Genomic DNA, 27,126 nt, shown 5'->3' with positions numbered 1-27,126 from the left:
GGAGGAAGCGACCAGAAAGAAACTATAATCAGTCTAGCTCTTTTGGGGAGAGTGTTTGTTGTTCTGTTGTCGCGCCGTTTGGTCGTCGTAAAGCGATTATTTAGAGTTTTATATTAAAGGATAATTAACAACGGCGAACTGAGTCATCCAAGGAGAAGAATATTAAGAATCGCAAGCGACCAGAATGAAACTAGTCTTTTTCGGGAGTGTGTGCTAAAAGCACCTTTCGCTTGTCGTTCTTTTCGTCGCGTCCGTTTGATCCTAGTAAAGGGAATATTTAGAATGTTAAAGAATTTTATATATATCTGCGAATAATTAACAACGGCGAACTGAGTCACCCAAGGCGAAGAATATTAAAGGAATCTCGTTCGCAAAATCATAACAGAAGGTCATTTGAGGGAGGGGTGAAAGTCGAACTCACACTCTCGCTCGCTCACTCTCTCGCTCGCTCGCTCGCTCAAACGCACAAACACACGCACTGTAACAGCAGCGGCACCACCACCAGGAGGAGCAAAAGCAGCAGAAGGAGGAGCAGCAGCGGTACAGAACAGCAGCGAGCGAGTGACTGTGTGACGTCACTCAACAAGATGTCGTTCTTCGGAGGGAACCCTTTTGCTACGCCAATCGGACAGAAAATCGGTTTGTATGGAGGGTTGTCACGGCTCTTCGGCTCCTTCTGCGCCTTCGTCGCGGCGCTGAGGAGTCGCGGAACGAGTGAGAGGGGAAATTAGAAGGGGGGTTTGAGAACCAGGGCGTGAAAAATGCGTTGTTTACACATCGCAAGCTGTCATGTGAGTCAGCTGATGTCGTCTGCTGAGGACGTGAATTGTCAAAATAGGAGAGGGGGGAAAAAAATAATAATAACAGTAACCTTAACGTCATAGTGATATCGATTTCGCTTCATTTAATAACCAACTCGTTAAATTTTACCCTTTAATGGTGTCATTTATAACACCGGTTCATTCGTCTAATGGGGGCTTTGAATCACAAGTTACAGGCTGAGCCATATAGGCTACGCTAGGCTAGGCTAGGCTAGCCTGTGCAATCTTCCGTTCGTTTTTGTAAGGTTTCCGAATTTAGGCCTAATTTTTGAGGCTCTGGCCTTGATTTTGTAGTTCTTCCTTGCAGGTTAACGTTACGTATTTGGACACGGCCGTAGATAAGATCATTTTTGTTTATTTCATAAGCATAGCATTAAAGGAAGTGACATCATAATTTGATGGATGTCTAGGTTAATATAGGCCTGGCTTGTATTCATTTATAGGTAAATACAATTACAGGGTTTTCAGTTGTAGATCTATCAAATTAAGCATAGCAATGGAGGAATGATTCAATAGATGTCAAGGTTAAGATGAGCCTGACTTATTCCTCTATAGGTAATACAGTTACAGGGTTTTCATTTATATATCGATCAAATTTAGCATGTCAAGGGAGGAAAAATTTGATAGATGTCAAGGTTAATATAGGCTTGGCCTATACTCATTTATAGGTGATACAGTTGCAGAGTTTTCAGTTTTAGATTATGAAATTAAGCATAGCAGTGGAGGAATAATTTGATAGATGTCAGGGTTAATATAGGCCTGGCTTATATTCATTTATATGTTGTCAGTTATAGATTATCAAATTAAGAATGTGTCACTTGGATAGAGAACTGCTAAAGTAATAACCAACTAGGAAGTCAAAGAATAAAATATCATACTCAAAAATAGCCCAGGCCATTCTAGAATATGCTGGCAGCCAAAACTGCTCCACATTACATAGTTCATGTAAAAGTATTTATAATTATTGTTGCGTAATTATCCGCAACATAGGCCTGTTTGAAGAGCGAGAGGTAATTGTAGATATACTGTATATATACATGTTAGAATGTATACCAGCTTACTGTACTGAGTGCTAGCCAGCCTTTTTCATTATCTAAAATTATGTGGGGTCTCAAGTAAAAATCTAATCAAAGCCTAGTAGCGGAAGCATTTGGATACAGTATCCATCGGCAGGCAAGCATATATTTATACAGATATCCAGCCTGAATTTCGAGGACCAGATTTAATTCCAGTGGAATAAATAATGTACCACTCAATGTGAAAAAATACAGGACACACTGTGTTTAGGCATTTTGTGAGTGATTTTTTGCCAAGGAATTGCAGACAGCCATGCTGAGTTATTGGGGAACAAAACAACCTGTCAAAAAACAGTTCTTGAAAATTGGGCCTTATTGTGTTTATGTGCATTACGTGTGATTGACATCAAGTTTTCAGATGATGTAAATTGGGTTAGAAAATTGATGTGCAATTGCTGAGGAGGAGGAGTTTTAGGTCTAGAAGAAAATGTGAGATTTAGGTATACTTTCACAATGCCACCAGTGCTGAGACTCTGTGAATTGAGTTTTAAGGTCTAGAGAAAATGTGTAAAGTTTAAGGAATGCAAGAAATCTTAACCCTTCAGATAAGTAATAACAGGTATGCTAAGTCAGCTCATTAAGATATTTAATGTTTCGTGTCAAAGTTTTAAGGCAGCTTTAAAGTGGTATAGCCTAACCTATCATGGGACTGCTGTCGTCTAAAAATCATGGAGGTGCCATAGTAGCCTAACCTAACAGAGGAATTTGATTGTCTGACATGTTCTGGAACCACTTACATTTAGGTATTCACATGATACTTGCACCTTGCAATTCTTTTGTATGTTTTGAAATTTTTTGTAATCCCATTTTAATTTTTCCATTTTAAATTCTCCCCAGAACAAACTTCTTTTATTAACATTTAAAGTTAGATGAGTAATTTGCAGTTTGTTTATTGTTTATTTCCAGTGTCATAACTTTTAATTGAATTTTGTAAAATATTCTTACAGAAGCTCTTTAGAACAGTAAGTTGTTCTGACAGATGACAGATGTTAATGAATGGTTTCTCCATTATGTCTTTATTTTTTTATATTATGAAAAGTAAAGACATTTTTGTTCTTAGATAATTTCAGTGCATCATTCTGACTATTTTATTTTATTTTTTTGCATTTTCAAACATATGAACATAAAGTAAAGTTATTTGGCTTCAGAATGACAGCAAACCCAGTATTTCGTCATAAAAACAAATTTACAGCATAGAATAAAACAAGTCATATCTTTAAGCTCATATGAAGTAAGCCAAAAAGAAACCAAGATTTCAGTGTTAACTGATTAAGTATGACATTTCTTATGCAATTTTGAAGTACATATACTACAGTGATGGTTTTTAGAATATATATCCACTGAAATTTTAAATATATATTTGGATTCTACAGAGGGAATTGAGGGTGTTACCAAGAATCTGAAAGTATGTATGGATATACAAAATTCTATTTGGATAGCAAGTAGTTACATAGAAGTGATTGAGACCCTTTCAGGAAGGTAAATTGTTTGGGTCATCTTTCTCGCTCTAAGTCCCCATGCCTCAGGAGTACAGTAACCACAGTGTACCGCTAGTTTCGCAGGTCATCTCAATCCGCATTCTCTAGAAATGCCATTATTGCTGCCAAGTTTCAGGTGCCCTTATTCATATTCTTGTAAAATTGTGCAACAGGTTATCTGCTATGGTTGATTGAATCCAGAAATTTAAGAGACAGTAGCGCTGCTTGAAAATGTGATGTTCCATTCTCCTAACCTTTTTTTTAGTGTTATCACCTAACAATTATTTACTGTATTTGTTATTGTAATTTTTATGTACTACAGGTATATGTAAATTTTCTTCATGTATTTATTATGAGTAGTAAGGAAGCTGTATTATTGCTGTGTGAGAGTGTATTTTAGTTATGGATGCGTGTATAATGTATTTGAAGTAGTCTTGCCAAAAATCTTAATTCTCTAAGCTTTTTTAAAATAGTTCAATCTCTTATTTCAGAACAAGCAACTTCGGAGACACTTGCATCAGAGGACTGGGGCCTAAATTTGGAAATCTGTGACCTCATTAATGAGTCTGAAGATGGCCCACGTGATGCAATTAAAGCCATCAGGAAACGGCTAACCAGTCAGCCCAAGAATTATACTGTTGTCATGTATTCTTTAACGGTAATTCATGTTTTGTGTATTTTTCTCTCATACTCATCTTAAGAGCTGCTACTAAATTTCAGGTGCTGTCTACCAAAATTGAAATTATCTTGCAGCCACTGTGCATTCAAAATGCTCATTTTCATGTAATGTGACTCCAGGTAGATTTAGAGGAAGCAATTTGCACTTAGTCAGGTTCTAGGTAGAAAGTAAATACCAGTATGTCAGATCACTTTTGCAGCAAAGTTTTTTGCAGTTTGTAATTTGCTTCCTGAAAGGATAAGCCAAGTCTCAGTCCGTGCAGTTGTGACTGATGTCTGTGTACACCAGCTATTTTTCGTCTACCCTTGTGACCTGATCATACAGCATCAGCAACATTTGCATGTTGTTTGTATCACATTTTTTTTTTCTTATACTGTATTAGTTTTTTCAAAGACTTACTAGAACAGTTAACATTATCTGCCCCTTTTGCTCAGCCAGTGCCAGTTTCCCATATTTAGTTACTCTGCTTTCTGTTGCTAATCTTACCTCACTTCCTTTTGGTCATACCCTCTTCATTTAAGTTTTCAGCTGAGTGGGACAGCTGTTGCTTCCCTTGGCAGACAATTAAATCTTGTGCAGTCTAGTAATTAAATTGACCTGCTCTAGTGGCTCACTTTAGTGGGGTTATGTTTCTTTGGTTGGAGTCATTATCAAGGCGCTCTGGCCCTCACAGTTCACTTTGTTATGTTGGGTCCACCCTCATGGATTGTAAAGGTGTGACCTTTCTGAAGAAGTCTAATCAACCTCTCTTTGCTACCTCTTTAGAAGTATTCAGCTTTTTGATGACTTCTCCTCAGCTGAAGCCCTAGTCAGGATTGTTTTTTCACCTTCAGGATTATTCTCTTGCTCTATGGCCACCACTACATCCTGGCTCTCCCTGGATTCTTGTTCTCCTTAAGAATGTCATCCTTTCACTTGTGGAGGCCATGAGGGAGATTGGGGATGGTGTTTCTTAAGATACTGCTTTCATTGTAAAGCTCTCGTTATACCTCAAAGTACTGTACTCATCGCAGCCTTATACTGTACGAAAGAAGTTACATCTAGGATATGAGGAGGTATAGCCCTTTAAAATGATTGTCTGTGGTATTGTACTGCTTATAATTAAAATACTATCAAGGGAAACAGCCATTTGTATAGCCCTATTAATGTCTAGAAAAACACTGCTGGTTTAGGGCACTGTACTTGATTGGTACAGCCTTTATAGTAATGCATCTGCCATTAGTCCAGTGTTGTTACAAGTTATTAATGTGTTATTACACTTTTTTTTAGAACTGGTCATTTCATGTTTAAGTGCATTTCACAGGATGAGAGGGGGTTACCATGAGCTGCTGAGAGCAGTAGCTGCTACATTGAATACTTCTTTATTCAAATTTTGATGTGTGTTGTTAGCATATCTGCTTTATGTCCAAGGCTAGCCTGCATCATTCTCTTGCTTAGAAATACATAGTATACTCTTCTGATACCAAATTCTTAAACTTTTCTCTCTCTTCTCTTAGACTTCAATAATGATGCCTTTGTGCCCAATGTATCTTCAAGACATTCTTCATCCATCACCCGCTAATTACTTTTTTTTTTTTTTAATCTTCCCATTTCTCAGTGCTGATTGTGGGCTAGCATTAAGCTCCTTATCCGTTGTGTTTCTTTATCCTCTTGCCCCATTTTTAAACATCTTGTCTGACGTACCGATTCTACTCCAACTTGTTGGGCTACAATTCACTCTGCCTTACTTGGCACAGTGTGTTTAGTATTGAGGGCTGTTTACAGAATCCCTTCAGCGCCAGCTGAATTACTCTGCCTTTTACTTTTATTGATTCCACCGTGTCTGAACTCTGGTGTCACCTGGTTCCAATTTTCATATCTTTGATGTCATTGTTGACTGTACTTTTATACTCAATGCTAAATTGAAGAATTAAGGCCATAACAGATTGCGTAGGTTATGAGAATGTGTAATGTGTTCAAGCAGCAGCTGCTTTGGGCTTGGCATAGCCCATTTGACAATTCAGAACTTGGCTTTCTTTGGGCTATGGTATGATCTGTTACAAAAATAAGGTAACATATGTGGGATCTGATTCTGTTACTATTACTGCTTACAAATTTTGCCAAAAACAATGAAATCCTATTTTTGATTTACAGTTACCTTTCATTCATAATTTGTCTTTCAGACAATTTGGAAACTTGTATGTTAATTGATGGGAAAATAATAAGCTAAATAGCTTTTTTTTTTATTTTTTCTACCAGCTTATTTGTGTTGACTATACTGCATAATGCCTCTTTGGATTAAGCTTTTTATCTTGCTGATAAATAAATGGTAAATATTATTAAAATGGTGCTACTAATAACTGGTATATTTAGTTCTTGTAGGCATTTCTTAAGTGGGGTTTGTGCTATTGCCTTTAAAAATGCCATTAAATGCATAAAAGGGAAGTGAAATGCTTATGTTTAGTCCCCCACTTCAAATGTTTGCAGTGGTTGTTAGCTTGTAAAGCTTACAGTAGTACTGTAGTAACAGTCCATCCTCTTTTATAATCCTTTTATAATCTGCTCCATTAGTACCCAAAGAAAATGTGACATCACTGGTTTTTGCCCAGTAAGAGTTTCAGTAATCGCTGGAGTTCATAAATATGCTGTGGTCTCTAACGTTAGCATATAGTAATTCAGAAGTGTTAGGAAGGGGTTGTGGAAGGGGGAAAGCAAGGAAGGATTTGATAGTTGGCTTGAAAGAGGTATCGGAAGGGAAGATCGTGAATATCATCAGAGCACAAGAATATGTGCAAGTTAAAGGTGATTTGTGTGTTTGTGTGAAGAAGTTTCAATGCACTACTAATCAGCCTTTCATGTAGGCATATTAAATAGCTAATATTTTGTAAGTTTTCTGCTTCTTGGGTTTATCAGTGGTTTTGCTGTTAATGTATAAATTTGGCAATGGATACTGTGTTGATTTTTTTCTGTTATATTGTGTAGTTTATGAATTAAATCCTCTGAATTGTTCTTTTTAATATAATTTTTTTTTTGGGTGCATAGGCTGCGCTAAATAAGCTGCAAGTTTAGGGTAAGGTTTGTTAAGGGCTAATTGGTAGGAGATTGCTTTAGTTTATATTTTAGTTTATATTTTGCCTCTGTTACCTTTTAGAATCTATCACAGCAGTTAAGCAAGATGCAACTGTATGTGTGTAAAGAGATTAATACAGTATTTTATGTAGATACCTTTGTTAGTTGTGGAAGTATTACCATAAAAATGTGTTACAGTATTACTTTTACATCTTTTTGTGTATGTTGATTTGTCATTGGAAGTCTGAAAGTCAACAGCAACTTTTTTTTACATTGGATACAGTACAGCAAAATACGGCCCAAACCACTTATGTCACAGAAGTGCGTGCCTTGGAGAAACCCAATGGCCATACCCATTCTCCATTGGAGCAGTTTTTACACTTGGAAACATGGTATTTTTTAAGCATTTCAAAAATATTCCCTTCAACTTGAAGGAGTGTTTCACTTCCCCTTTAAAATTCATGTAAAATATAATCTGTACTAGTTCTGTAGCCATACAGCACTGTACCTATTTTCAGGTACTGGAAACTTGTGTAAAAAATTGTGGCAAGAGGTTCCACATTGTTGCTTGCAGTAAAGACTTTGTGCAAGAACTAGTTAAACTCATCGGTAAGTATCTGTGTCATGCACTTTTATTTTTTTTAAGTCTGGGGATAGTGGATATTGAACTTTTGGTATCTGGGTGCAAAACTCAGTACAGGCAGTCCCCGGTTATTGGCGGGGTTCCGTTCTGAGAGTGTGATAACTGAAAATTTTGCCGCTAACTGAAAATCGGCGCCTCTGTTAGGTATGTATCGGCGCCAACACCCAATTATCAGCTGCAATAAGCAGAAATCGGCAATTTTCGGCGCTGAAAATTGCCAATTTTTGTTGCTAGACAAGCCCCGTGAAACCGGATCACCGTTAACCGGGGACTTCCTATACTGTGCTTATTGTCCTTAATATAACGGTCCTTAAAAATTAGAGCTATGATGTGGATAAAAGCATTTAATAAGTTGTAACCCAAAATTGCAACAATTAATTCATGATTTTCATTGTTGGATTGTGTTTATGCAAATAATGGGCTTTGTGAAGTTTTGTTACGTATTTCTTATTTTGCATGCTTAAAGATCTGCTGGTTTAATAGTTTCATCTTGCTCTGCAAATGTCAAATCAGAACTGTTTTCAGGCAGTTATTAGAAATTGCTGAAAGTTTAAAGAATTGGGTTTAAAATCTTAGAATACTTATGTTAAATGGGGATTTCTAATAATTTGGTTGTGTTAATAGGGTATATTTCATTTTTTGTGTTCCTGTATTAGTTTTCCTCGCATTTCTTTCGTAACATACGTAGTACAGTTTACTCCCATACTCACACCAGCCATACTTTTGGTTAAAATTACTATACAGAAGAAAAGATGTATCCTAGACCATGACAGTTAATATCTAGTATAAACAGGGGCAGGAATCTGAGATTGGCTCTGAGAGAGAAAGATGGAATGCTTGGAAGGACAATTTCCCAAAAAAATTTAAGTAGGAAAGAAATTTTGAAAATGTAATAAACATTAATTGAAATCTTTATGCATGATTCTGCATCAGACAAGGCATATTGCAACTTAACTGGTCTTTAGTTAAAATAGCTCTTGTGAAGACTTGTTATACTGCAGTCCGTGAGTGTAGATAAGATTTACAGTGCAAGGCTTGTGAATGCAAGAAGAGAATCCATTTAGTATGGTACTTAAATGTTCTTTGAATGAACGACCAAACGTTCATTAAGATTTAATATATGTAGTTTTGGTAGGTGCTCATAGTCTTAAATTGTAGGGATTATTTGTGTTAAAGATGTAAAGTTTACAAAATCTTTATACTAGCTATATTGTTGTAGTTTATGTAAATGGTGCTGCAAAAAAAATCTACTGAAAGAATGGATATAAACTTACATGCTAAGCTTTATGCCACAATAAATTTGTGTAGTGCAGATTTTAGCTTGGGCCAATGGTCTGGGTAATAGAATGTAACTTTATTAATAAGCAAGAAGTGGATTCAAGCTCAATTTCCATTTTGTCATCAGGAAAAGCTTCTTGTTTGTAATATCCATGTTTGTTTTTTAGTTGGTGTTAGAATTCTGCAGAGATGTTTGACTGGTATATGGCAAACAGCTGGATGCAGATTACTACAGTTCAACTCAAAATTATCAAAGGAATGTTAGATGGTGGATATGCTTATGTTATTAAGGTACAGTCCTAAAAATAATGAGGTAAATGGTGCTTATCTTTAACCAATTTTGAATCTAATGGTCTGGGGAGTAAAAGAGTGATTTACCTGCGGACTCAATTCTCAAATTTATGAAGTGCAATAAGGTAATTTCCAAAATATATTTGTGACTAAAACAACCTGATCTTCAGGCAAGTGATGTGAGGGAGAGTTTTTCATAGTTGTCTGCTTATGGTAAATAATAAATGGAAGATCTGGTGCTAATGTGGATGAATCATGCTGACTATGAAATAATTATTATGAATAATTACTCACAACATTTCCTCTGTGAGTCTGGAGACAGCCCTGTGCAAGTTTGTAAACAGTCGTCTGGGAATCAAAAGGCAGCCGTGTGCATATGTATGTGTCTTAATGACAGCCCTGTATGTGACCTAAACACAGCCCTGTGTAAATCTGAGAACAGCTTCATGTAAGTCCAAGGAACTCTGTTAACCCAAGAGCTATGTATTGACAGCTCTCTGTGAGTGCAAGGACAGCCCTGGATGAGTCTAGAAATGTAACTTAGTACTGTAATTAGTTGGCTTGAAATACTGTGGTTGGGTTAAAGTAATGTGATTCTCAGTATTTATATATTTTTTGTCATGTTTAGGTCCTAAGAATGAGCCCCCAGCTGCAGTCCAAGAGAAAGTCTTATCTCTCATCCAGGCGTGGGCCGATGCATTCCGTCACCAACCTGAGCTTTCAGGAGTTAGTCAGGTATTGTTGCTGAGCCTGATTATTTTTTTTGCAGTTGTATGATTTCTCTTAGTCATGAATGTTGCAATCTGATTGTTAAGTTATACTTAATTGGTGAAATGTCCTAATTGTGTTTTGTAGTGAGGGGGTCTAGATTATACTTTAAAGTGACGGTTGATACTCACTACACTACTGTAATTCTGACTGTCGTGCCATAGGCTTAAACTTAAGATCTCAATTTGAGAATTCTTATTTAGTGACTCTCATCTTGTAAGATTCTAGGTAACGTACCTAAAACATTTGATCTTTTGATGCTCATCAATTTCTTAAATGAATTTAGTGGACGTCACATAAAATTTGTTGCTATGGTGTTGATGATTGTAGGAAATCTCTCTTGTAAGGTATACCACTTCAGTTAAATTCATGAACTTTTAATAATACTTTTTAATATGATTTGTGAATTAATTTTTAAATATTTACTATATTCAAGTGAGACACCTTATACACCTGGTTCCGTTTGATTTGTGCACTAATTTTTTCAATATCTTTTTGTAAACTTGGTTGTAATATATTTTGCACATTTCTTGGAAATTTTGTTGTTCTAAAGCACAGATGTGCACTTTAGAGTCAAGGAAGTGTTAAGTTAGGTACATTCTGTTGATTATAGTACCTTTTGGATGAGAAAATCAGGTAAATTGTATGTACTCTACTGTGGCTGCAATTGGTTGAATGGTGATGCTGGGTGTTTTTTTGATGTATTTGATGTATGTTGGCTGTTGACAAAGAGTGTACTTATAAAATGTTTGAAATTTTCTATCGTACTTTTTCAGGTATATGCAGATTTAAAACACAAGGTTAGTTTCCAATGACCAGCCTAGACACCTAAGCCCCTATTATTACACACATAATGTGTAAGCTTAACGACTTGCATACACCCTGAGTTGAACTGGTTAGCAAGGATGGTGTGAGCTATTCTGTGGAGAATGATGATGTTTTGCAGTATTTAAACGTATCTGCTTACAGATTTGCTTTATGATTTTGTGCTAATTTCATAGTATTTATACATAAACACATACCCTTCTATTGCGAGATTCCCTTTGAGGTGATAATGTGGCAATGAGAAACACGTAATAGCTATGTTGATAATTAAAATAGTGGCTTTGTTATGAAAGTTATACATAATAATCATTAATGTGATTCTTTAGTTCATTCATATTGTAGTTGTATCCATCAAAGGCCTTAATATGACAATATCCATAATCTATTGTTTTCTACCATTTTTTAACACTGGTATATCATGTTTTTGTTCTTAGAAGCCTTTTTTCTTAGTGCCTGTATTTTGCTCTTCATACTGTCTGTGTGTGTTCTTATACTGTTGTTTGTTTGAATTCCTATTACAGTACTCAATTTGTATGTTAATTAATTTGAATTTTCTGATCATTGGATGTATACCCTGAGCAGAGTGCTGATACTTGTTGATCATTATATTTCTTATATAGTTGGGAACTCTGACCTGGTAGTATGGTTAAATTACCAAGTCAAGGTGACTCATGTGGTCTTATCTGCTCTGTTCTTGTGATGTCTGTAAAGAACTTTAGTAATATATGAAAATATTGATGAAAACTTGAAGCAGTTACAAGTAATTTACCAATATTGTTAAGTAGACAGTGGCCGACTCAGAACCTCGACCCTAACACATGGCCACAGGCGGACCTACCTCACCTCGACGTCAGGCTTCTCACCCACCGGCTCCTGCACCAGTCGCTCCCGTGGCATTAACAGCTGAACAGCGAGCAAAGCTACACAGTGAACTTGATGTAGTAGAATCAAATGCGAAGGTGTTGGCAGACATGCTGTCAGAACTGAGTCCAGGAAAGGAGCATCCTGATGACCTTCAGTTGCTTCAGGTATAGCATTCACATTGAAAAACATTTTCTTGATTGATTTCTATTATGTAAAAGATAATCTAAATTTTGATATAAAAATGCGGCTTTTTACGGGTTAGACTTTTTGTATCGTAGGTTTATTGGTTTTGCAGGAACTACATGCAACTTGTGGAGTAATGCAGGACCGTCTAGTTGAATTAGTGGGGAGAGTAAATGATGACTTACTTACTGCTGATATTTTGCGAATCAACGACAACCTCAACAACATATTTGTCAGGTAGGAGTTGTATGTTTGTGAAGTGTGCAAGAAAATTGGATGTTTTTCATTGCAATAATTTCAAGAAGCAGGAACTTTTTATATTCATAATACAGTACAATTTAAATCCTATACACAATCATTAGTAATTAATCCAAAATAAATTTATACACAAAGTTAGGATAACTCAGACAGACACTGAGAGTCATGAACTAGCTAACCAATTAATATCTAATCAAGGTTGAGTATCAAAATTAATTTGTTGATACAAAATAAAACTCTTAAACACGAAAGGTAGTCGCACTCCATACTGAAAAAAATGAAGCCTGCAACTTACGGGTCTGATGTGGGCAGAAGGTTAAGAAGAATTCGTACAAGGTGATAGACCTTTTTTTTAGCTGATAACAACTTTGCAGATACAAAAATCGAGCAGCTTCCTGCTTTTGACTTGGGCTTTATGTGACGCATATGCATCATTACCACTGCTTTTCTCTCGGTTACATTAAAGATTGTAGTGTCTGAGACATTTAAAGACCGTAAATGTAGGCTATACATGTACGTATATGAGCGATGGGTTTTTGTGAACCAAATTTATTATGGTGAGTTGCGAAAGTCCTGAAATGTTACCTCAGGACCCATAATCATTTGATGCTGCTGTGGTATTTTTTATGAGTTTCAGTAACACTGACATTGATTAGTTTTTTGTACAGCTTATAGTAATCAAAGGCCCCTGATCATTTTAGGTATGACCGTCACATGAGCAAAGTGAGAGGACTTGGAAGCCCAGTCAAATCTCCACAGCAGGAAAGTTCTCCTCAGTCACAGCAAGCGCAGCCACAGCCTCCTCAGAGGCAAGCAACCCAAGAAGTTTCCCTTATCGACTTTCAAGATGAACCTCCATCAGCTCAGTTAGCAAATCTGTGTAAGTTGGTTATGCATACTTGTATGTGCTGGCAGAGTTTGTTTTAATTTGTGATTATAAATCGTTTTGATGGTTTGGATATTAATCTTATATTTGATAAGTATATATGAAGAGCATTAGTTTGAAATATTTATTGCCATAAGCATTCCTAAACTTTTAGGTCATTCTTACTAAGTTAAATACTCCATGTGGGGTACCACCAAGTTTCTGTCCCCTGGACAATATACTATAGAGGTTTTTAAGGTTCCTTGCAGTATCCTTTATGTATTATTATCCAGGACAGTGGTTTAACAAGACCATTGATTCACATTTCTAGACTCTCTTAGGACTTGCCTAAATGTTTTGTCACCAGTTTTTTGTCCATTCCCTTTGGTTTCTTTCCACTTAGCTGTTTCTCTTTTTACCTTTATCTTGCTCTTATTGTTGCCCTTTACGTAATCAAATCCGTTATGTAAAACAAATCCTTCAGGCCAGCCCCTTCATTGATCTCTAAACTGTTGTACTCTGTAATAACAACAGAGTAGCTGTTTGTGTAATAGCTTTATACATGCCAGATATTCCTTTGAACTATTGCAGCCGTGGGAAATTCACCGAAAGCCAAGAAAAATGAAGATGCTGACTTTGATATGTTCGCCCAGTCTCGCACAGCCACCTATGAAAACTCCAAAACCAGGTGAGGAAAGTTCACTAGTTTTATGTATATATGTTGCAGCTCGGATTTTATTTTCTATGTTATGGTTGCACAAAGTATTCATTTTGCAATACCTCTAATATGAGGTCATTCTGGGTGTGTTAATACCCATTGTCTGTTAACAGCACTTTTTATCTTATGGAATAATGAACCTTACAAAAATCATATCTCATTCAACTTTTTCAAATTCTTAACAGTGGAAGTACTTACCAAGATAACACCGAAGTGGACGTGACTTCATCGTCTTTGGGTCGCACAGCACAACTAAGGCATAATCCGGTTCGTATATTTTTTTCTCCAGTCTTTAAGTGTGTCTTCATTTGTTAGAGTGGAGCATTTTGCAGCTAGTTATGTTAGTGCTGTTATGAAAATATATTTATACATCTGAAATTATAGTCATGCTGAACACCAGGTGCATTTTTAGTTTGCATTTTTGGTTTATCTTGGTTCTAAATGCATTAGTGATTTGATAGAACTTGGCCACTTTTAATGCACAATAGTACTCTCAGTTCTCACTTTATGATTGAGTTAATTTCCTCAAGAACAGATAGGTAGATGGATGATGGATTGTGCATACCAAAAACATTGTAACATTTATTCCTTGGGAGATGTTCCTGTCCATGTAAAGATAATGAAGAATTAATTGAGGCCCCAAGTGCTCTAGAGGACTTGTTTGTAATAACTGTACACAAGATTATGTCTAACCCCTTAAAGGGACAAGCTGATATAAAATCGTTCATGATGATGGTCATGATGATATAGGCATGGTTATTATGTAAAGTTATATAGAAAAAAGAAATTAAGTGAAAATGAAAAGTAAAGAAGTAGACAAAAATAGGAAAGGGAGAACTCTTGAAATACAGAAAATGGGTTTGTGTGAAAAAAATAATTTTGTTCAAAAGATCAGTTTGACCTGATTTGATATATTTCATATTTTTATTAGGGTAGGAGTAATTTGTATGAAATGACAAATTAGCTACTCCTGTAGTCAGATGTGATGCAGATCTTAGGCTAAGATTTGTACCATTTGCTCATGCCATTTAGAGTTCTGCCTGCCTTGAAAAAGCCATTCGAGCTAATTTGTTAAGAAGCGGCCTTTTTTTCCAGTAGCCTTATGAAAGGTAATCCAGTTGTAGCTTTTTGAAAGATTATTTCTTTGCACTAGACATGAAAAGTCAGTGAAGGAATCAGAGGAGTATCTTAATACCAGTTGTATTCAGCTTGCAGCAGATTTTCTGTACTTATTTTTACAACTGAAAGACTTCCCGTTATATTCAGGACAGAGCTGAATCGTAGAGTTTATGACTTCCGTACTGAAATTGCAAGTTAACATAGTATTCTGATGGGTCTCCTTTTTGGACTGTCAACTGCAAAAATTATTTGTAGTTATTTTGTAATTTTGCTTCATCAGTTAAGCTCCTGGGTGTATTACGTCCTTAATTTTGTACATAATTTGAATAATAGTACTCAGTCTAAAACTGCTGATGCCACCTGGTGACACACTTGATGCATTTTGGTGTTCTTTTATTTTAAGATGAAGCATGACTTACTGCTAATACATTTCTGTGCAATCAATGAATGATGCTGAAGTATAATTGATACCCCTTTTAGTGTGTTTTAAAATATTAATGGTACCCCTTTTTTTGTGTGTTCATAGTATATACCATACTGTACTTAGATAAAGCTGTGTCGGGCTTTTTGTGTATGGGATTTTATTATACATCTCACTGAACTACTGGGGAAAAAAAGTTTAATTTTACAGGATTTGACAGCATTTAATTCCAGTTTTCATACAAGCTCAGTCAGCTTTTGTGTGTGTCGCAGTTGTTTACTTCGCCAAGGGCTCATGCTTTCAGTTTGGAGTAGAGTCCATTTATTACTAATTGGAATTGTAATACAGTAGTTTGGTTGACCCATGTTCATTAAAGTGTTTGTGCCCTAACATGATTGCAAATGGGACTAACAAGGTGTTTTATAGTTTATTCATTTTTTTTTTTTTTTTTTTTTTGTTAGAGATCATTACCAGCTATAGTGCCAGTGGCCAAGGATGCCAGTAGCTCAGTCCTGTAAAGATATGTGAAAGTAACCCACTGTCTGTTTGTATCAAGGGAAACTTACGGTTTTATCATTGGAGACTTATGAAGACATCAAATTATACTGAAATAGTGATGTAAATGTTATTTGTATTACGATTCTTTACACGGGCATTTAGATACATCCATTATTTCCAACGAATACTCACTTCTAGAAGTATAATTGGCTGTGTATATTTAACTCAGTTTTATACTTGCTATTACAATAGTTAAACAATTATTAAAAAATAATGTCAAATATTTGTTTAGGTTTTAAGAAATGAGATATTTAATCAGTATATAAGATTTTTCAGTACTGTCCATAATATTATTGCAAAATGTAATCAAATTAAGTGCATTGCAGTAAACATTGGTGATATATTTCCAGGATATTCAGTAAGATACTAAATACAAAGGTATTTCTAACTAGTTTTCGTTTTTCACTTGGCATTTTAAGCATCACTTTTATGTACATGTTTCATGTTCCTTATTTAATTACCCCTTTTTGATTTAGTGCTTTTTACATATTGTTTCAAAGCATGTGCGTCATTTGCTCGGCACACGTAAAAGGTAATATTGATGTGATCCCTCACTGGCTAAATCCCAAGCAAGCCCTTTACATTTCTGTTTTGAAGTTTTAAACTAGCGATATAGCATGAGGAAGAGAAGGTCCTTGGCATATTTTGTACCAGTCATTATTCCAGTGCTTCTGATGTTCCTTTTTCCATGTTCCCTGGCATTATGGAAGAACAGGAGGAGCTGTGGGTAAGCTTTGCTCCTTCATATGTGTGTGTATTTTTCTTTAGTTTGGCTAACAGAGAGCTTCAGTAACCACCATAACAAATGGCTTTGGTAACTACCATAGCAGATAGCTTTAGTAGCCACCTTGCTCATTTATATGTATGCTTTTGTACATGGCTGTATGCAGTAAGTGTCTCTGGTTCGAGTGAATACTCCAGGGGTTCTGCACTCAGATATTGTGGATTTTAGCACAGTGTCTTGAAGTGTTCGTGAAGATGTTAAAGTGACACCAACACTTTCTGTTTGATGTTGACAAAGCCATTTTGGTAAATTGTGGACACTTAGTAAGACTATTTTAAATACCATTTATTGTGATTCTTATACAGTACACTGAACAAAGGCATTTCTCTTTGACTTTTACGCTAAACTTCTTATTTTATTTTGGGCTCTGTACTTCTTAGACCCCAAATTAGATTTTAGTTTCCATGTACTTCTCTGAGGATGTGAATTACCTCTTTTATGCAACATTACGAGCTGATTTTTATTGACAAGTGAAACTCTCATAAGCATTAGTAGTGGACTAAACAAATAGTCAGTAGTAAAATCTCTGTGAAGGAATGAAATTAGTGCCAAGCATTGTTTTTCTGTGGAAAATGTCTTATGAGAGGCTTTATAGCTTAATACGACAGGAACTCAATGGATTTCTGGGGCAACAAAACTAAAAGTTAGCTAAATAATATACTTAGAACTCCACTGGGAAAGTAAGTACAGAATATACTAAGGGATACATTACTAATAGTTGGCCATGTGGTGTATGCATGTAATTCTGTTTGGATCTTGCATCATAGCTTGTTAATAAGCTGATGACCCAGGGGATTCATAGCTGTTATTGTTCTATATATGATAGACAAAAATTAGGTTTCAAAGAATGATCTGGTGTAACTGAACTGGACTGAAGTAAACATAAGGATATGATTTGACACCTTGTGAGGAATAAATTTTGAATGTCAGAAAAAAGGTAATTAAGAAGAATGTTCGTGTGGATAAGATTGAAGCAAGTATGAGAAAGTTAAATTGTTGGGAAGAAGATTGTCTTTAATCAGCTTTTACCAAAATAACAGTCCATGGTCAGTATTGGTTAGCTACTATCCATAGTAAGAATACTGCTATCATGCAGTACTTGTCATTTTGGCTCAGCAAGCATTATAGATATTGTAAATGTGTCCTTTCCTTCCAGGAGAAGAAAATTTACAGAACATACTTAACCTAACTAAAAGATATAAAAAGAATAAGGATCAGCTTGAAAAATTTTCTGAAATTTATTCTCTCTCTCTCTCTCTCTCTCTCTCTCTCTCTCTCTCTCTCTCTCTCTCTCTCTCTCTCTCTCTCTCTCTCTCTCTCTCTCTCTCTCTTTTTGTCAAGGATCTGAAATGTTTGTATAGTCATTTGCTGTGAACAAAAATACAATATATCTGAGGCTTCTTTGCACTTTTGACGTATGATTTATGTATCACTCATCAAAGAGGTAAGTAGATATTGACTGTGGAAAGTAATTTAGTTTATTTTAATTTTAAATGCTTTAGAAGCAATTAACAGAGCTGCAGATGCTGTATGAAGTGTATATATGCATAGAGTCTGATTTTAGTTGAGACCTTATGAAGCTTTAGACATACCTTTGGTATTTCTATGTACAAAATATTCTGTACTGAACACAGTAAATTATTTGTTGCAGTAAAATTGGGATATGATTCCACCAAAATGTAGTTTTTCTGAAAAGACAGTGTAATGTAAATTTGTAAGATATGTAGTTACTAGGTACAGGAGTTAATTTTCGTTGAAGATTAATTGTAGCATAGCAAGGGATTTATAATTTGTCAGAATATTAGTAGAGAATGATAATTTTTCCTGAATATTAGTGCAATTATCAAGGACTAATAGTTGTTAAAAATCAGTTGCCTACTTTTATAATATACTGAGGTACTGTATAAGGTATATGATAGTGTAATTCAGAATTTGCTCAGAAAGATTTTATACCATGTGTAAATCTTCCAAGTTTGATATGGTTTTCCCGTAGCATTTTCTTTTTCTTTTGTCATTTATTATTTTATGCATTATGTACATCAGCTATAGTATCTTCGAAAGTATTGCAGTACATGAAAGTACTACAGTACATGAAAGTACTACAAAACCCAAGATCCCAAATACAGGACAAGAGTTCTAACAGTTGTCCTTTGTTTTATGCAGTGATATTGGTAGCTACAACACTTTTATCACAACTCATTATGCAGGGAAATATGATTTCCATAGTTATCATTGTATGATTCTTTCTTCGAGGGAGATGACCTCCTGTTTTAACTACTTTTCAGATTTGATACTCATATTTATCTTGGATAATTTCATTGAGCATGCTAGATTAACTTCAAGATTATTAGTAAAAGAATAGTTACCAACAAATTTCATTAACCCATTACTAACTGCATAGGTTAAAACAGGCTCTGTTCTACTTATTCTCTTTATATGAAATATACGAGCATGTTAGTTAGTAAGCGACAGTTATTTGTACAAAGGTCTCTTTTGAAATTTGTATTTGTTGTAACTGATTTATTCAGTTTTCAAGCCTATTCTATGGGTACGTTTTATAGTTTATTTGGCATACAGTATTTAAGATCTCTTGTGCCAAAATTTACTCCAGGATCTGTGGATGTGCTTTAACAGGCTTTTAAAATACAGCAGAAATCACTTCTTAAAAGTAACCATTATACTATTTGATGGCCAAAATACTTATGCTCTTTCCTTTTTTTTTTATTAGTATTTTGAATGGGTTGAAAGGGTGTTTTGTTACAGGTGTACTGTAAATATTCATGGTATTATGCCAGGATTTCTTAAAGTGATTGTATAGCAACCATTTAATTAATTTTCTTTTATTTTCCTTCTCTTTCAGCAACAAAAGGACAGTGACTTTGATGAGATGGAGAAATGGTTGAATCAACAGGTATGTAACACCTTCTCCTTTCATTTTTGTGGCTTGTTGGTAAAGATTTAACACCGTACTGTACCTGTACTTCTACAGTGTTTTTAGGCTTTATTGGGCAGTTTACAAATATAAACCACATTGCTGTGACTTGAATAGTTGACTATTTAGACATCTTAGTTAGAGGAAATTATTTCTGGTGATAGAAATTCATTGATAATGTGGTTCAACAATAACCTTTTTGATAAGTAACCAGGTTTAGCCAAAAATGTAATAGCCCTAAAAATCAACTCAGTGGTCTGGGTTTTGTATAGCTCAATACCTTTTGTAGGTTTAGCAAATTTTAAAACGTTTGGGTTTTGTATCTGTTAATAGTTTAAACTATAGTAAATTGACATCAAGAGTGCTTTTGAATTCCTCACTAGAAAAGAATTCTCCCATTAATTTATTTTTATTTTTAATAATAGTTCATTATCTTTGTAAGTTAATCTCTGTTTTTTAAAGTAGGCTAGTTTTTCATGACAGAATTTTTAAACACTGTTGTCAAACATTGTATTTATTTAGCAATAACTTTTAATTATGAGTGAAATTACTATGCTGCACCTCATTTAAATTTTATTTTTTCGTTAACTACAACTCCATCACTCAGGTTTACCTGACATTTACAGTCTTCAAGTGTCCTCAGACACTGCATTCATTTTTCTAAGACAGGAGGCGAGTTTATACTCCCTTTGGAGCCTAAGATAACTATCAGTTGCTTCCCTCACTTTTTGTGTCTGCGGGCAGTTAAGAGTTGAACAGATGTTCAGGTGTTTACTGCCTTGCTACTTCCATTCATCACTTTTCTGTCTGTTAGAGAGGAGTGCAGTGTCTGGGCAGACAACAAAAGATCACAAGTGTGGGCCATGTATGAGTGGTGGGTTTATATGAACAAACTAACTTGTAAAGAACTTTTATTTTTGAAATTTAACGCTTAAGCCCTGGGTTATTGTGTGGTGTAGTATCTTTATTCAGTATCTGAATATTTTCAGTTCATGATATTTTCTTTCTGCTGTTGAGAGACCTTTGGTTTGTGGTATATTTACTGTGAGTTAAAGGGATAGTACTTGTATATTTTACTGAACAATGCTTGAATTATTATTTACTTTCGAAAGTAATGATGTCATAAAAATTTGCTAATTTTTTATGATCTATTATTATAGTATTAAGCAGTCAAAAATGTTTCAAAATGTTTTGAACTGAAAGTAATGTCTCAAAATGTTTTGAACTGAAAATAATGAGTTTAAAACACATGAACTTTTTCATTTGAGTCATGTTTGTTTCGGTTCTAGAAGATTTCAATTCATATATGAAAGTATTGATTGCGTATATGTAGCTCAATAGCTTTTTGTAGCAGTGTTTCAGAGTTTAGGATTTAAAAATCTTTCAGATTAATGGTACTTAGTGTTTTTGGTAATTTTAATGCTTAGAATGACATGTAATCCTTATACATTGCAATGAATTTTCAGTCTAATGAAGCTAATGGTGGCACTGGTACAAGAGAAGAGAGCATTTCGTCCTCTGACTTCGATCGTTTCCTGGCAGAGAGAGCAGCGGCTGCTGATTCCTTACCGACTATACAGGCAGCCACAGGGTCTTCTGGACAGAGACAAAGAACCTTGGCCCGTGACGACAAAGACCAGATGTTTGCTCTTTAAATTTAGTTCATGAAAGCTGTATGTGGTGGTTATGAAGGTGGTTGATACTGCACTGAATAGAACTTCAGCCACCTTTACCATGTAGTAGCATTCATGTGTCTAGTTAGGTGTGATACACATTGAGTGAATACACTGTAGTGTATTCTCTTACAGTTGCTTTGCAGACTGGATTTCTGCTTTCCACTTCTTTTGTCATGGTAATTATACGGTAAAACTTTACAGTACTGGTGACTGATCATTAATTATTACTGGAAAGATGGTAAGTATAGCATGTGAAGAGGAGAAAGTGTTTCGTTGTGAATTTTCACTGACTGTGTACTGTCTGATCATCTAGAATTAGCTTTGTTACTTTGCTGCCATTTCCAGAATATATTAGTCTCCATTGAAAGTCACTGCTATTTTCTAGTGGTAGAGCAGCACATCTCTTTTGGGGAATTTTAGTGGTATGTAAAAGCAATGGAAAGACAGTGTGATAAAATGTGTTTTAAATTATTTTCCAGCTTGAAGAGATGAGCTATGTTGTTTATTTGTTCAGTTGTTTTAAATGAAGTGTTGTGATAGCTTTAAAGGCTTGTTTGTAATGTGATTTACCATTCATCACAAATTTAAGGCAAAGAGCTGTTACCTGATGATTTGTCCTTCCTTTTATTTAAAAACAATATCATTTACAGGCCATAGATGATAGGAAGTTAGGTTTCATTGTAAAATAATTCAGATAGGGTTTTCATAGGTACTTTTATCCTTGTTGGTTTATGAATGACAGGCAGAGAATCTAATGCTATTTTCTATGGTGTTATGTTGCAGAATTGAAAAGGAATGTTTATATCTCCATATAGGATGTTCACCAACACCCAGTTCAGTTATAATAGTTCAGCATTAGACATCTACAGTACAGCATTATTATCATGAAGCCCCAGAACAATCTTTTTATATGCTAAGAGCTGTTGCTTAGGAAAAACAGCAGCAACTTCCAGCTGAGTTACCCATTAGTTATGCAGTTTTGCTGTGTCATCAGACCAAAACTTTGACACCTAAGACTTATCAAAATGCTACCCTACTCATCACAGTGTCCTTTAATAAAGACTAGTCTTTCAGAAGATGTAGTGAAGTATGCAAGTAACTGTTCAGAAATAGTGCGGGCATTTTCCTAAAACTTTATTTTTGGCAACATACGTGGGTTGGCCTCTGAGAGGTAAATAAGTGTCGGCCTTCCTGTCTTATACCAGTGTTAATATAGGCATTTTGTATTATCTGAAACAAACGGAAGTAAAATTAATGAGAAATGCAGAGGTTTAGTGGTAGTTATGTAAGATTTGCTATCATCTGCATGGGTGCAGACAACTGTAAAGCTAACAGCATGTGCTGAACATCAGAAACTATTGCAGTTGTTGCAGGCATCAAAATCTTTCATTAGTGATGCAGTAAAAAATCCATAAGCTGCCTCGTAGGTGGCAAGTAACAAACAGATGCACCACAGATGTCCAACACCAATAGTTGTCAACTAAAGACAACCATTCAGTGTTGGTGTATTTTGTGTAATAGCAAAGCAACTGGCATTATTGGGTCAAGTCAGCAAGAAATGCATGCTATAAAAATTCATCAAGTGCATTTGAATGCACACCAGCATTGCCTATGCAAGTCACAGATTGTGTTCAACTCCTACTAGAGGTGAATAAACTCCTGCTGGATAAACATTGTGTATTGTACTTGTTAGAATAACTCTTTGGTACAGGCAGTCCCCGTTTAACGGCGGGCTTATTTAATGGCTATCCAGTGTTATGGCAGTTGTCAAGCGACAAAAATCAGCAATTTTTAGCACCAAAAATCGCCGATTTCCGCTTAATGGCATTGATACATACCTAACAGAGGCGCCGATAACCAAAAATCAGTGCCAATAAGCCACAAAAATTGCCAAAAAAAAGTGCTGAAAGTGCCAATCTTCAGTTAACGCCGATTTTCAGTTATCATCACACCTTCAGAACGGAACCCCCGCCGATAACTGGCGACTGCCTGTATATTGAAGATTTTTGGTATACAGTAGCACCTCAGCTTAAGAGACGCTTTGGGGATTAGGCTTTCTGATGAGTAACAAAGTCTTTTAAGAAACAAGACCCTATATCGTCATCTGCTCTTGAATGTTTTCTAGATGTCACAGCTAATGGCAATTCCACATAATTCCTAACCTGTACTTTAACATAACATTCACTGTGAGGTTTATGTAAAGATTTATATCACATCTAAAATTGTAGCATGGCAAAACACAATGATGATAATGTAGCTGATAAATACAGAAATCTGTTATGCTGAGGTGTTACTTATTAAACTTGTGAATGCACTGTTGCATTCCAGTACTGATAAACTTGGATGTGATAAGATTCCAGCAGCTTTCAGGCATAGAGTAAATCCTGTTTTAAAGCACTGCCGATGAAAGTTGAAGGTTGTGAATTGAGATTGCCCCTGAGGCAAAGAGAAAATCAAATGAATGCTATAAAGTAAATTAGTTTTCGTTTCATTAAAATACATAAATATTTATACAGGCATTCAGTCTTTCAGATGATGAAAACTTGAATAGAGATTGCATTGGTGTGTTTTTATAGTAGAAGTGTCTTCATGAGAAAAACTTGCATACTGTATACATCATTTTTTCATAGTTGTGGAGCTGGAATATTGGTACAGTAAATTCATGTTTTTTAAAAACATTGCACCATGAGATTCCATCAGTAGAATAGAAGGCTGTGACCAGCACACTCTGGAGATGTCACTATTATGTAAATGTGAATCATTTGAATTAGAATTAATTTATTTTAACTAGCGGGATGTAGACGATTCATTTAGAATGCTTAAAATGAAGTAAGCCAGGTTGTTATTAGATTGATATTATGGTTACGAATTAAGTATGAGGTGTGCATGTGCGTGAAAGGAGATAAATTTATACCCATTTGAATTTCATATTGTGAATTTCATGTGAAACTGAAGTCTTCTAATTTACATATAAACATGTTAGATCATTAGAATAGTGTTCTGAAGCAGGAGTAATGGCTGCTCACTTCAAATTGCTAACTCACTGTTAATTTTTGCACATTTTAAATTTATACCTTGCTTTAAAAACTGTCCAGTAAATTTATACCTTGCTTTAAAAACTGTCCAGTAAAGTCAGTAAGAGATGCATAAGTAAAAATTTGAAGAGAAAGTGTACTACTATCACTTTCAAGGAAGCGTTTTTATTTGTTATTTCCTCTTTTAGTAGTACCATTGAGCTCCAAAGCTTTTTATATGGGATATTACACTCAGGCATCCTAGTCAGTGATATTTCTTTAGTCTGGGATTTATGAGATATAAGAGATGGAGTAACTTCAGTCTTGCACTGTATTGTAAATCTTCTGCTGTAAGCTAGATTTCGGAGTCATCGCTAATTCATGTCGAGCGATGAATCAAAAAAAAAAAAAAATGTACAAATTCTAATAGAAGAATATAGAGATTGTAATGTAATCCACAATATCTCGTGTTGGACGTGCAGGATTTTGTTCACATGTTCTCGAGATTTCTGTACCGTTTAAGAATATTTTAGTTTGCTGTACTACGAATTCTTTAAAGGGTGCTTTCTCGAGCAACTTTTAAAGCTGTTTTGGTTGATGTACAGTGTCTTATTATATTTTATGGGTTATTTACTCTTTGTTTGTATTGTTTAATACCGCAAGGTAGCTTATAACACCAAACAGGTCTTCATGGATATTATTTATGCATGTAGGTAAATTAAAATTCAAGATTAAAGTGTTGCAATGCTTTAGTTTTGGAAAGCAACATTTTAGCTATAATATTTCAATATTTACCTATAAAAGTGCATAGTGATACTTTTATGGATTCTGACATGTTTGGTGTGCATTATCTGATTGAAACTTACTGGAAAGGTAATGCTTAGACTTGTAGAGTTCAGTCAGTTATTCTTTCATTTTTATCACTTCATTGGAGTTTCCATCACCATGTTTATTTTCCACATCATAGAATTATTTTTGAAAACCTTATGAGCTCCCTCTTTCAAATGTAGTGTTGAATCATTTTCAATACTTAGTACGATTATGCTTCACTCATGTGTTGCTTATCCTTGCTCTGTAATGTTGTACCTTGCTGTTCTGCATTTTTACTAAGTAGGATTTGAGCCCGTCATTTTAACTGAATTAAAGGTGGTAACGGGAGAGAATCTATCTGGGGAAATTTAGCTGTAACCTTACGTGCCCTAAGTCCTGGTAGTTTGAAGTTTTGCTGTATTATCCAAGATGCAGAAAATCAGAACCTAGCTATTGATGAGCAAGGCTTGATATAGCCTGTGATAATTTCAAATTGTAACTTTTGATATTTATATTTCTAATTAGGATATAATAGTTAATATGAAATGTATATTCTTCAATGACTTAAGTTTTACTCTTAAAATACTTCCGCTTGTTTCAGGAAAACACGCAGTCATTGATTTTTAATATACTGTATAGCTTATCATTGAAATATTACAAATAGTAAATTACAGTACTGTACAGTATCTCTCTCTTTTTCACTTTTGTTCATTTTTACACTCAGATGTGATATATAGCAGTTGATATGTTTTTTCAATGTTGGAATGTTCCTATAATTAGTGGCAGTAATCGACGACTGGTAAAGTCAATTCTTCACATTCTTTACTCCTAGTTTTTGGGGGAAGCTGCATTTCAGGTCTTGTCATAATGATATTTTTAGCACTAATAAAGGGAGCCTTACAGATTCAGTTATGAATTCCTCCATGGCTTGTAAAGAAAACTAAACAGGGTTTTCATACTTCACATCAGGACTTTGTATGGGTGCTAATCAGCTAACTTTTGTAATGCTTTGCTATGTGAATAGGTAATCTTTCATTCTGTTTCTTATCCAGTATCTGCTTTGTTAAATTTTGGCATTACAGTATACCAGTTTACCAGTCACAGAAGAAAAACCATTATTTTAATTTTTATTAGGTAGTTTAACCAGACTGCAGATATGAATTGTATTATCCTATTTAATTCAGGAATAGTCCCATTTCCAAAAGGGCAATGCAGTAATACTTTTTTTTTTAGTCCACTAAACACTTTTCTTATCCATTTTAGCTGGTTGCTTGTCTACAATCTTGTTTTCTTGAATACCAGTAGGTTGTTGAAGTGCATCCCCATGTATGCTCATTGACTTGGTTTACGCATACTTTTTTCTAAATGATCTGGGGGCTCACTCATGTTTTGTTATTAATTTTACATTATCAAAGATGATGATGGCAAGTGCTCTGCAAGGTTAGTTGACTGGTAACCATGAGATGTATAAAGTAAAATAATGTAACTGATTTATTAAAATTGCAAAATTATTTGCTACTGTATATCTTATAAAGTATAATAAAACTTGTGTTTAGCATATATTAATCCCTTATTTATCAGTATATAGATTATGTATTTTGTCGATCACATGGACGAAACAAATTTGTTGTGGTCAAATTTTTTTTTGTGTAAAGGTGAAAAGGATATATAGTTACATCCTAAAAAGGTGTACAAAAAGCCTTTACGGGTTTTGTCTATATTCCGTTTGCAGAGTAAAGAGGTTCCCACAGCTAGACTGTTCTGCACCCGAAGACTACTCTCTCAATCTTGAAAAGAGAGACGTTTGTTTCGAAAGTGGAGCAGACTCAATTCTGGAGAAAACTACCTTTCCTCCCAACATCAGCAGCCTTCTGAACTTTGCCTTCTCATCCTCAGTTGAGGAAATGCATTCAACAAGGGGAAGAGTCCAGAACAGTCTGTCTCTCAGAAGTAAACAAACAAACACTCATTTATGACCATGCTCAGACAATCTTGTCAATCCTACCCATGGTTATTG

General features: G+C 35.1%; 1 protein-coding gene across 1 annotated transcript; it reads left to right on the top strand.

Annotated features, from left to right (window-relative positions):
* The first annotated feature begins 304 nt into the window (after positions 1-304).
* LOC136826128 (TOM1-like protein 2) lies at positions 305-26,669 on the top strand. Its single transcript, XM_067083159.1, is given in 13 exon segments — positions 305-639; positions 3,867-4,033; positions 7,621-7,711; positions 9,943-10,049; positions 10,859-10,883; positions 10,886-10,939; positions 11,697-11,935; positions 12,067-12,191; positions 12,914-13,092; positions 13,669-13,765; positions 13,981-14,062; positions 19,538-19,588; positions 21,076-26,669. Coding segments are annotated over 13 exon segments (1,458 nt in total). The 5' UTR covers positions 305-587; the 3' UTR covers positions 21,265-26,669.
* Positions 26,670-27,126: the final 457 nt, after the last annotated feature.

This window comes from Macrobrachium rosenbergii, chromosome 1 (assembly GCF_040412425.1).
Source record: "Macrobrachium rosenbergii isolate ZJJX-2024 chromosome 1, ASM4041242v1, whole genome shotgun sequence".
Taxonomy (NCBI): domain Eukaryota; kingdom Metazoa; phylum Arthropoda; class Malacostraca; order Decapoda; family Palaemonidae; genus Macrobrachium; species Macrobrachium rosenbergii.
Note: the sequence above shows the minus strand (reverse complement) of the source record. Positions and strands in the feature narration are given on the sequence as shown.